Below are 10,968 nucleotides of genomic sequence, written 5' to 3' on the forward strand. Positions count from 1 at the left end.
GTTTTTTTTTTTTTTTTTTTTTTTTTTTGAGACAGTGTCTCACTCTGTTGCCCAGGCTGAAGTACAATGGCATGATCTCAGCACACGGCAACCTCTGCCTTCCAGGTTCAAGCAACTCTCCTGCCTCCGCCTCCCAAGTAGCTGGGATTACAGGCACCCGCCACCACGCCTGGCTAATTTTTTTGTATTTTTAGTAGAGACGGGGTTTCACCATGTTGGCCAGGCTGGTCTCGACCTCCTGACCTCAGGTGATCCACCCACCTCAGCATCCCAAAGTGATGGGATTACAGATGTGAGCCACTGCGCCCAGCAGTGCTGGTTAATTTTTATGCTTAATTTTTATAACTTTGTTAGGCTATGGTACCCAGTTGTTTGATCAAACACCAGCCTAGATATTGCTATGAAAGTAGTTTTTAGATTTGATAAACATTTAAGTTACTCAAATACTTTGAGTAAAGCAGATTATGTTCTATAATGAGGGTGGGCTTCTTCTAATTAGTTGAAGGTCTTGAGAGTAAAGACTCAGGTTTCCCTAAGAAGAAGGGGGTATTCTTCCCAAAACTGCTACGTAGACACCCTGCCTGAGCTTCCAGCTGCAGAATTTGGGCTCAAGGCTGCAACAACAGCTCTGAATTTCCAGCTTGCCAATCTGCCCTATAGATTCTGAACTTGCTGGCTCCCACAACGATGAATCAATTCCTTAAAATAAACCTCTCTCAGCCGGGCACAGTGGCTCATACTTGTAATCCCAGCACTTTGGGAGGTTGAGGCGGGCAGATCACGAGGTGAGGAGATCAAGACAATCCTGGCCAACATAGTGAAACCCTATCTCTACTAAAAATACAAAAATTAGCTGGACTTGGCACATGCCTGTGATCCCAGCTACTAGGGAGGCCGAGGCAGGAGAATCGCTTGAACCAGGGAGTCAGAGGTTGCACTGAGCCATGATGGCGCCACTGTACTCCAGCCTGGTGACAGAGCGAGTCTTATGGTCTTTTGAGACAGAGTGTCTCAAAAATAAAAAATAAAGAAATAAACCTCTCTCTCTCTCTCTGGTCTGGAGAACCTTGACTAATTCAGGGGTGGTCAAATAGGTAACTTCTGCCTGGCATGTACCCAAATTCCAGACTTTCAGAAGGAAGGCAGGTGTTCAGCATAAACCATATTGTTTAGACAAACAATTTAGGCATAGCGAGCCACTCTTGTCAGTTCCTGGTGAGAACTGTTCCAAACTCCAGGCAAGAACCAACGTGCTTCTTATGAAGCAGGCCTTCCTAAGAACAGGCAGTGAGGCCTACCATGTTTACTCTTTTCTGCAGAGAAGGTAAACAATTTAAATTGAGGGAACAGGGAGTCAGTGAGTTTTTTTATGTAAATATATTCCTCCACTGAAGATTTTAAGAAGGAGGTGACGTGTTTTGTTCCCTGAGGTGGCAGCGGTGTTGGGGATGGTTCACAGAGGGATGAAGGAGGGAAGCAGGCTTCAGATTAGGAGGCCTAGGCCAGGCACGCAGTGCCCCACATCTATAATCCCAGCACTTTGGGAGGCTGAGGTGGGAGGTTTATTTGAACCCAGGAGTTTGACATCAGCCTGGGCAACATAGGGAGACCCTGCTTCTACAAAAAAAAAAAAAAAATTAAAAATTAAAAAATTAGCCAGGCGTGTGCTTGTAGTCTCAGCTACTGGGGTGGCTGAAGTGAGAGGATCACTTGAGCCTGGCAAGCCAAGGCTGCAGTGAGCCATGATCGAACCACTGCATTCTAGCCTGGGTGACAAAGTGAGAACCTGTCTCAAAAAAAGAAAAAAAGAGTGGCCTCTCCGGCTATCAGGCAGAGCAAGGGTGGAGAGGTGGGGATAGATTTGAGAAAACAACAGGACTCTTGGTAGGAATGTCCCCACCTCCTGAGCAGTCACTTCCTCTGCCATTCAGTGGGAGCCTGGGAGCCTCAGAGAAAGTTCTGTGTGTGTTATGTGTGTTTTGTGTGCTTTGTGTGTGCTGTGTATGTGCTGTGTTGTGTGTGTTTGTGTGTGAGAGTGTTGTGTGTGTGGTGTGTGTATTTGTGTGTGTGTGTGTGTGTGTGTGTGTGTGTGCTGGGTCATCTCGAATCTCACTTTCCTCTCCTGGGTTTTCAGGTGAGAGATGATGAGGGCACCTGCCATGGCTGACAGAGAGGAGGCGGGGGGGGGCTGCATCTGTATCCATGGTTGAGGTCAGTCAACCACCTGGAGACCTGAAGCCCCCACAGGGCCAGGCCCTTATCCCCCTCCTGCCTCCCATCTCAATCCACATAGGGCTTGTGCTCTCTGGGACCTCAGGGGTACACCTAGAACTTCATAGCTGAAGGGATTTGGTGCAACATTAGGCTTTCATGACTCAAAGTGATGGTCCCTGGACCAGCAACACTGGCATTTGTTGGAAGCTTTGTAGAAAAGCAGAATCCAGGCCCCAGCCCAGTCCAGGCCCTACAGGATCAGAATCTGGGTTTTAACAAGATCTCCAGGCGATTCATCTGAACATTAAAGTTTGAGAGACACCACCCTCCGCTTGTCCTGCTGGGCTGGTGATGATGTGGCTGTGGTGGTTAAATCGAGTGCTGGGTACCATGAAGGCAGACTGCAGCCTCCTGTTTAACTTTTGGCTGATGTTCTTGGAATTATAATAAATTATACTATAAAATAAATAAATACTTAAATACTGCTAGTAGTACTAATGATGATGATTCTAATGGGAATAATCATAACAATTTGGGGACTTCATGTGTTAGCTCCTGTTAAGGTCTCGATGCATGCAGTATCTCATCTAACTTCATAACATAACTTCATCTAACTCCTGCCCCTAGTGACAGAATGTGTTCATAATGAGCACCTTTTTCAGCAGCCGCCTCCCCCTTGTGCCTCTTCCGGGTGGATTCCAAGTTGGCCTGCCGACCCTTGCCCTTTCTTGTTGTCCTTAGTGGAGAGAAGACTGGAAAGGAGGCTAAAGGCTAAATTGATGCACATTTTTAAAGGGTCGGGAGCTTGTCCCAGAAGCAAGCACCTGGTCCAGAAGGCCAGGAAGGAGTCAAGAGAAAAGTGGAGGGAGAGGAGGGAGCCAGCCCAGCACAGAGATGCAGAAAAGAGAGGAGGAAGATTTGTGGGAGAGGCCACCTTGACAAGCAAGCTCTGGAATGGGGGAAGGAGAATGTTCAGGGAATTTTGTGTTTTGCTCTGTAGCTCTCCTTTGCCACCTCCTTGGAAGAGTTTTTTGTATATATCTACATTTCTTTTCCAAATATTTTTTGAGCTGGAATGATGTGCCTTCTGAATGCAACATGGAACTGAGCTTGAACCCAAAGTGATCTGACCTTATTTGTGTTACACTCTTAGCTCCACAATTTACAGATAAGCAAGCAAAAGTTAGAGAGTTTAAATAAATTGCCTAGGGTTGCACAGCCAGTAAATGTTGAAACCGGCTTCCCATAAGCAATCTGTGCCGGTGGACAGCAACCATGTGCCAAGTGGTTGGTTCAAATAAGCATTAAACCTCTTGTTACTATTCCCATGGCTATTTTCAGACTCCTCCAAGTGGCGGGTCTTCTTCCTCTTCCTCCTCTTTTTCTTCTTCTTGTTTGTGAGACAGGATCTCACTCTGTTGCCCAGGCTGCAGTGCAGTGGTGCCATCATAGTTCACTGCAGCATCGACCTCCTGGGCTCAAGCAATCCTTCCATGTCAGCCTCTGAAGTAGCTGGGACTACAGGTGTGAGCCAACATACCCAGATACTTTTTGGATATTTTGTACAGATGTGATCTTGCTTGTTGCCCAGGCTAGTCTCAAACTCCTGGGCTCAAGTGATCCTCCCTCCTTGACCTCCCAAAGTGCTGGGATTACAAGTGTGAGCCACCACAGCCAGCCTGGTTGGAGGGTCTTTGAATTGCCAGTTCACACGCAGAAGTGACTCTAGAGCTCTTGGACTGTGAATGCCATTTTGTGCACTCCCTTCCTTGAAGTATGTTTCCCAAATTGTCCCCTTATCTTCCTTTCCCTTCTCAATGAGCCACCCACTCCCTTCCTGAAACAGCCTCTGTATGGGCCTCTCACAGGTGCTGTCTGTCTGAGTGGACATTTCCTGAGGTCTTCATCAAGGTTTGCCCTTGTACCTTAAAGCCAGCAGCTGGGATGGCTGATCAGAAAATGGTGGGCATTTAGAGCACAGTTGGTATAGGAGGTCTTGCCAAAACCATGCACTCCCTTAATGATTTTTTACTGAGCCCCTACTGGGAAAATAGCCCTCCCTGGAGGCAAAGCTCTCTGCTGCCCCTCTGAAATCCTCCCTGACTTAAAACTCTCTTGTCATTAAATAAAACTAAGCTCACCATGGACCTCTTTCCCCACCAAGGACAGAAGGGCTTCAGGTAGGCAATGTTGAAGAGACTGGACTGTGGAAAAGGTACCTGGCTGGTAAAACGAGGGAAAGGGAAACTTCTATACTTTTTATCCTATAATGACTCAAGTATAAGAAAAATGTAGATAACAATATCAGCCACCCAGCTTTGCCAATCTTCGAATTTCTCACATTTATTTCAAATCACTTAGGTACATGTGAAACTCCTATGTACCTCTCCCCAATCCTATTAAACATGTTATTTAATATCCCTGTGCATATATTTATACCTTTACCACATATGACTATATCAGAAAGAATATCTGGTTGGGTTTTGCATGCTTTTAACTTTTGTGTGGATAGTACTATATATAACTTCTACAACTTGCTGTTTCTACTCAATGGTATGTTACATTGAAATTTAGCAATGCAAATACATGTAGCTCTTGTTTATTTATTTTGCCTGGATAGTATTTCATTTTGTAACACTTATCCATCCTCCCGTGGTTGGACATTTGGGCTATTTGCAAGTTTTTTCTGATACGCACAGTACAAAATGACCAATATTGCAATTGGATATGTGTGTGTATGCAGGTGGAAGAGATTCTAGAATATATACATATTCTAGGAAGGAACTTTTCATATGACAAGAATTCTGGATTGCATTTCAAGTTTAGAAATTGTAGCCAAGGGAGTATGAGGTGAGCACAGTGGCTGCCTCCAGCTTCCATTTTGGGAGACTCACGTCCTAAGTGAGTGAATGTGGCCGTGTTTCAGCAAGAATGTGGTACGTGACAGTGCTCTTATATCCAGACCCTGCAGAGTCACACCTGTAGACCCTGCTGTGAATCATCTGTCTCATCTGTGTTCCTTTTGGATCTACAGTTGGGAACAGTGACAATTTGGAGGGTTCCGATGAGTCACACTGAGTGACAGCGAGAGAGTGGGGGAGAGGGCGTGACTGTTTAGAGGAGGGGAAATGGGTTTATCATGGGGAAATCAGGAGGACTAATGGCCATTAGCCTTTTTTGGGTAATCAACCACCCAGCAAAGATTTCTTATTCTCTTAATTCTGTGGGTTCCTCTGTTGGTCTTTCCTGGGCACTCTTGTGTGGTTAGTTTCAGCTGGAGGTTGGCTGAGCAGGAGGGCCCCATAAGGTCTCACTCCCATGTCTAGAAGTTGGTGCTGGTTGTTGGCTGGGTCACTGTGAAGCCACTGCCCGTGGCCTCTCACCCTCCCAGAAGTAAACCCAGCTGCCTTACATGGTGGTCTCAGGGCAGTATTCCAATTGAGCGGAAGCAGATGAAGGCGGGGCCTAAAACTCACATATTAAATAACATCACTTCTACTGGATTCTATTGGCCCAAGCAAGTCACAAGGCCAGTCCAGATTTCAGGAGAAGACAAGTGGATGTCCCCTCTTGTTGGAAGGAGCAGGAAAGACACATTGCAAAGAAGCATGGGATGAATTGCTTCTGCCATCTTTGAAAACAATCTCCCATGGTTGAGCAATTTGGGCAGAGATGGAACTTTAACATTCACCCTTGAGATTTTAGCTAGAGTCTTCTGTGCCACCTCCTAAATAGATCAGGATGGCTTTCCTGACTGGAAGGTGGTTCACAGGGCTGCTGGTCCTCCTCTTTATTAGAAGCCCAACAAGGCATCTACCTTCACCTTTGTGAATTCTTAGGATATTTATTTTTTAAGCACTTCTTGTATACAGTGCATTGTGCTCGGTGCCTGGCACACCGCAGTGAACAAAACAGGTGTGGTCCTACTCTCTTGGAGCTTTCATTCTATGGAAGGGAGAGAAGCGTCATACAATTCACTGTATAGTTACATATTTGATGACTGTGATGTTCAGTGCCATGGGATAAGTGAGGTATGTGCAGAGGAAATTTAAGTGGGTGCTCTGACCTGGTGCCATGGGAAACTTCCCAAGGAAGATATGTGAGCTAAATGTTGAAGAATAAATAGACATTATGCAAGCTGAGGGAGTGGGGAGGGTGGTAAAAGGGAATATTTCAGGCAAGAGAAACATTATGTAGTAGGGTCCTAGAGAGGCAAGAAGCCTGCATGTCTGAGGAACTGAGAATTAAACAGAAGAAGGGAGAACTGACCAGATGAGATCAGAAAACAGGCGAGTGCCAGGTCGTGCAGGGCTTTATAGACCATGTAAATAAAGGGTTTTTTTCTATCCTGAGGGTAACAGAAATGTGTAGGCACGTGTTATGGACTGAACTGTGCGCCCCCAAATTGATATGTTGAAGCTGTATCTCACAGTGTGACTATATCTGGAGATAGAGCCTTTAAGGAGATAATTAAAGTTAAATGAGGTCATAGAGTGGGGCCCTAACCCAATAGGACTGGTGTTCTCATAAGAAGAGGAGTAGATACCAGGACAGCCGCGGCACAGAGGCAAGCCCGTGGGAGGACACGGGGAGAAAACGGCCATCTGTAAGCCAAGAGGAAAAGCCATAGGATAAACCAACCTGCCGGCACCTTGATCATGGACTTCTAGCCTCTAGGTTATAAGAAAATAAATTTCTGTTGTTTAAGTCACCCAGTCTCAGATAGTTTCTTGAGGCTGCAGAGGCCTCAAGAAACTTATACAATCACGGTGGAAGTATACTTTGTTATGGCAGCCACAGGGGACTAATGCAGCCTGTGAAATACTGAGATTTATGCTCCCAAGAAATCACCCTGGTTGTCTGTTGGGGATGGACCCAAGGAACAAAAATTATCACAGGAAGATAATCTAGGAGGCCATAGAAAATATCTGTGCAGGAGGAGGGCTGGCCTGCAGCAGGCTGGCTGCAGTGAGGATGGAGAGAATGGAGGCATAACCGAGAGGGGAGGCAGGGACTATTTAGAGGGAGGATGGGGTGGAGGCCTGATTGGAGGAGACACATGGAGGAGTTCTGGGGAGGAATGCCAGTGCTCTTCAGTTTGGCTGCAAAGAGAAGACAGATGGGCAATAGATAGAGGATGAAGTGGAGTAGAGTTTTGTTTTCTTATAAAATGAATGACACATAAGAATTTGTTTGTTTTTGAGACAGGGTCTCACTCTCACCCAGACTGGAGTACAATGGTGTGATTATAGCTCCCTGCAGCCTCAAACTCCCGGGCTCAAGTGACCCTCCTGCCTCAGCCTCCCGAGTAGCTAGGAACACAGTTGCACCCAGCTAATTTTTAAAATTTTTTAAATTTTTAAAATTTTAAAATTTAATCACCACACCCAGCTAATTTTTAAAATTTTTGTAGAGGCAGGGTCTCGCCACGTTGCCCAGGCTGATATTGAACTCCTGGCCTCAAGCAGTCATCTTGCCCCGACTTCCCAAAGTGCTGGGATTATAGGCATGAGCCACCATGCCCAGCCCCATATAAGCATTTTAAATGCCACTGGAAAGGGTGACTAGAAAGAAGACTTGAATAAAAGTGTTAGGTTCCACCCGGGGAGATAGGAGGGATCAGGTCCAATCTGCATGTGCTTTATGAGGGAGGGAATGAAGGAAAGAAAGTAATGTATAAACAAGAGAATGAATGAATGAATGAAAAGCACCTTCCTGTATGCACTGAACTATATTGTCAGTTAGAGGCTGCAATGCAGCAGCCATCCATTTTCAGTGTACACCACCTACCCAGTGAACCTATTCATAAAGCAGCTTGGGCTCTTTCCTCCTCCTTCAGCTGGATGTTTCCGATGCCCCACATGGCCATGGGCATGAGCTAAGGGAGCTACTGCCCAGGGATCCTGCTTGCTTGTGCCCTCCGGTCCTGTTCATGCCCAGTTCCAGGGGTGCTTCTTCCATCTCACTATGGCCTGCAGCTGGGCCTGCTCCACTCTGATTTGGTGGTTCTGATATGACTCAGTTCACAATGGGCAGTTTCAGCTTCATGGTCACTTGGTGTCCCATGTTCAGGTGATCAGTCTATTGTAGGGCCCAGAAGCACACCAGTTGTTCAAGAGGCATTTAGTTCTCCACTGCAGAGGCCATGGCCTCATTCCAGTACCCAAGGGTCTGCACTGTGATTCTCCACTGGGACTGGCTGCAAACCTCACACGGCAGCTTTTCCCATCACTGACATCTTCCCCTCCTCCATAGGTCTAGAGGATCACATGCCCCAAGAGGCAGAGGTGCTGGTGGCTGCAGCCGGGCCATGTCCCAGAGCCCTTTCGTGTCGTCCAGTGGATGGGCCTGGCACAGTCCACTCAGCCTTTCCCACCCTTCTGGTGACACATGATTTCCAGATGTCCATGGCCACCAAAAGGGAGTAAATATATAATTTTAACAACCACCCACCCCCACAATGTGTTCAGCCCTCAGAAGCTTGCTAAACACTTTCTTATTCCACCCTTGCAATTTCCCTGGAAGCCCAGGCTTAAGCTTTTTTCTTTCAGATGAGGAAACTGAGGCCTAGAGAGGTAGAGACTTGTTTATGAATGCTATACAGTGGGAGACAGAACCAGCAAGAAAACCAGGAGCCTTGGACTGAGCAGTAAAATGTTTTAGAAACAGGGAAAGTTGGGTAGAGTGGAGGAGAGCATGGTAGCGGGTGCCCAGGTAGATTAACAGTCAGCTCCAGCCTGCCTGACTGGAGGAAGATATCAGGCTCTAAAAGTTGCCTGATTAAACCAAGGTCATTGTATTGGTCAGTTATCATGCTACTATGAAGAAATACCTGAGACTGGGTAATTTATAAAGAAAAGAGTTTTCATTGACTCACAGTTCCACACGGCTGGCTGTGGAGGCCTCAGGAAACTTATAGAGTCACGGTGGAAGGCACCTCTTCACAGGGCAGCAGGAGGGAGAATAAGTGCCGAGCGAAGAGGGGACGCCCCTCATAAAACCATCAGATCTCGTGAGAACTCACTATCATGAGAACAGCATGGGGAAAACCACCCCCATGATTGAATTATCTCCACCTGGTTCCACCATTGATTGACACATGGGGATTATTATAGCTCAAGGTGAGATTTGGGTGTGGATACAGAGCCAGACCGTATCAGTCATCCCTTAGCACATGGAAGTGGATGGTGTGGGCTGGGCAATCCTCAAGACTCTGCCGCAACCCTCATCTCTCTCTACACTCCCCCTCACCCCAAAATCCAGGCTATTTAGAAGACCAAGTGTTTGACACCCACTTACAGATTGATGAAACCAAATTAGGTGCTCAATGAAACCCAAGAATATTCTGATAAAAGATAAGAGAACTAAGTCAAGGACTTTGAGCTCCCTTTTCTCTCCTAACGTTTATTTTAAAAGCAGCAAACTTAACTTTTAGCAGAATCACCTGCAGGGTTTTCTCAAACTCAGATTCTGGGTCTCGCTCCCAGGGTTTCTGATCCAGTAGGTCTGATGAGGGCCCAAGGAAATGTACTTTTCTCACAGGGTCCACGGTGATGCTGTATTGGTCAGCATCACCAAAGAAGCAGAACCAATAGATGTATATGTGTTATAAGAAATTGGACCCAGTGCTGTGGTTCATGCCTGTAATCCCAGCACTTTGGGAGGCCGAGGCAGGAGGATTGATTGAGCCCAGGAGTTTAAGACCAGCCTGGACAACGTGGCAAAACCCTATCTCTACACAAAAAGATACAAAAATTAGCTGGGCATAGTGATGTGCGCCTGTAGGCCCAGTCACTCAGGAGGCTGAGGTGAGAGAATCGCCTAAGCCCAGAAAGTCAAGGTTGTAGTGAGCCATGATGGCACCACTGCACTCCATCCTGGGCAACAGTGTGAGAACTTGCCTCAAAAAATATATATCTATTTCCTTGGAAAGCCAGGCTTTCCAGAAAAAATTGACTCACAATTATGAAGGCTGACAAATCCTAAAATCTGCAGTCAAGAAGATGGAGACCCAGGAGAGCTACCGGTGTAGTTCCAGTCTAGAAGTCTGCAGGCTCAAGACCTAGGAGGAGCTGATGTTTCAGTTTGAGTCTGAGAACTTAAACAAAAATGACATCCCAGCTCAAAGGCAGTCACGCAGGAGGCATTCCCACTTACTTGTGGCAGGGTCAGCTCTTTGTTCTATTCAGGCCTTCAACTGATTGGATGGGGCCCACCCACACTGGAGAGGACAATTTTTTTTTTTTTTCTTTGTTTCAAGTTTTAATCAAAGCTTTTATATAAGATTACTTTATTCCTGCATCTTCTCAATAGTTTCTTCCTTGTATTTGCCCTTTTCCTTTCCTACTTGGCGAGACTTGGCTTTCCGTTCAAGGATCTTTTTGCGGTCTTTGTCCAGTTTTAGCCTAGTGATAACTACCTTGCTGGGGTGGATGCCTACATGGACAGTTGTGCCATTAGCCTTTTCCCGCTGCACCCGTTCAATGTAGATAACATATTTCTTCCTGTAAACCTGGACTACTTTGCCAATTTGCTGACCTTTATAGTGTCCTCGTACAACCTGAACTTCATCATCCTTTCGGATGGGCATAGATCGCACGTTGTACTTCTGTCTCAGCTCTTTGGAAAGAGGGGAAGACATAATCTTCCTGCGAATGTGGGAAGGTGCATTGAAATGCCTTTTGCGATTCTTGCTTCGGTCGGAAGTCACAAAGGGATTAAATTTCATTTTGGCCGCTCCCGCTTCGGTGATGG

The 10,968-nt window shown here is 46.3% G+C and overlaps 1 protein-coding gene across 1 annotated transcript; it reads right to left on the bottom strand.

Moving 5' to 3' along the window:
* Nucleotides 1-10,448: 10,448 nt before the first annotated feature.
* Nucleotides 10,449-10,962, bottom strand: LOC108532666 (60S ribosomal protein L26). The gene has a single exon (XM_017876840.1). The coding sequence runs from the start codon at nt 10,940-10,942 to the stop codon at nt 10,505-10,507; it is 438 nt and encodes a 145-aa protein (XP_017732329.1). The 5' UTR covers nt 10,943-10,962; the 3' UTR covers nt 10,449-10,504.
* Between the last annotated feature and the right edge of the window lie 6 nt (nt 10,963-10,968).

Source organism: Rhinopithecus bieti, unplaced genomic scaffold, assembly GCF_001698545.2.
Source record: "Rhinopithecus bieti isolate Rb0 unplaced genomic scaffold, ASM169854v2 scaffold_7681, whole genome shotgun sequence".
Lineage (NCBI taxonomy): Eukaryota > Metazoa > Chordata > Mammalia > Primates > Cercopithecidae > Rhinopithecus > Rhinopithecus bieti.

What these genes read in the sequence shown, in the direction of transcription:
- LOC108532666 (XM_017876840.1), bottom strand. Translation starts at nt 10,942, where the DNA reads ATGAAATTTAATCCCTTTGTGACTTCCGACCGAAGCAAGAATCGCAAA.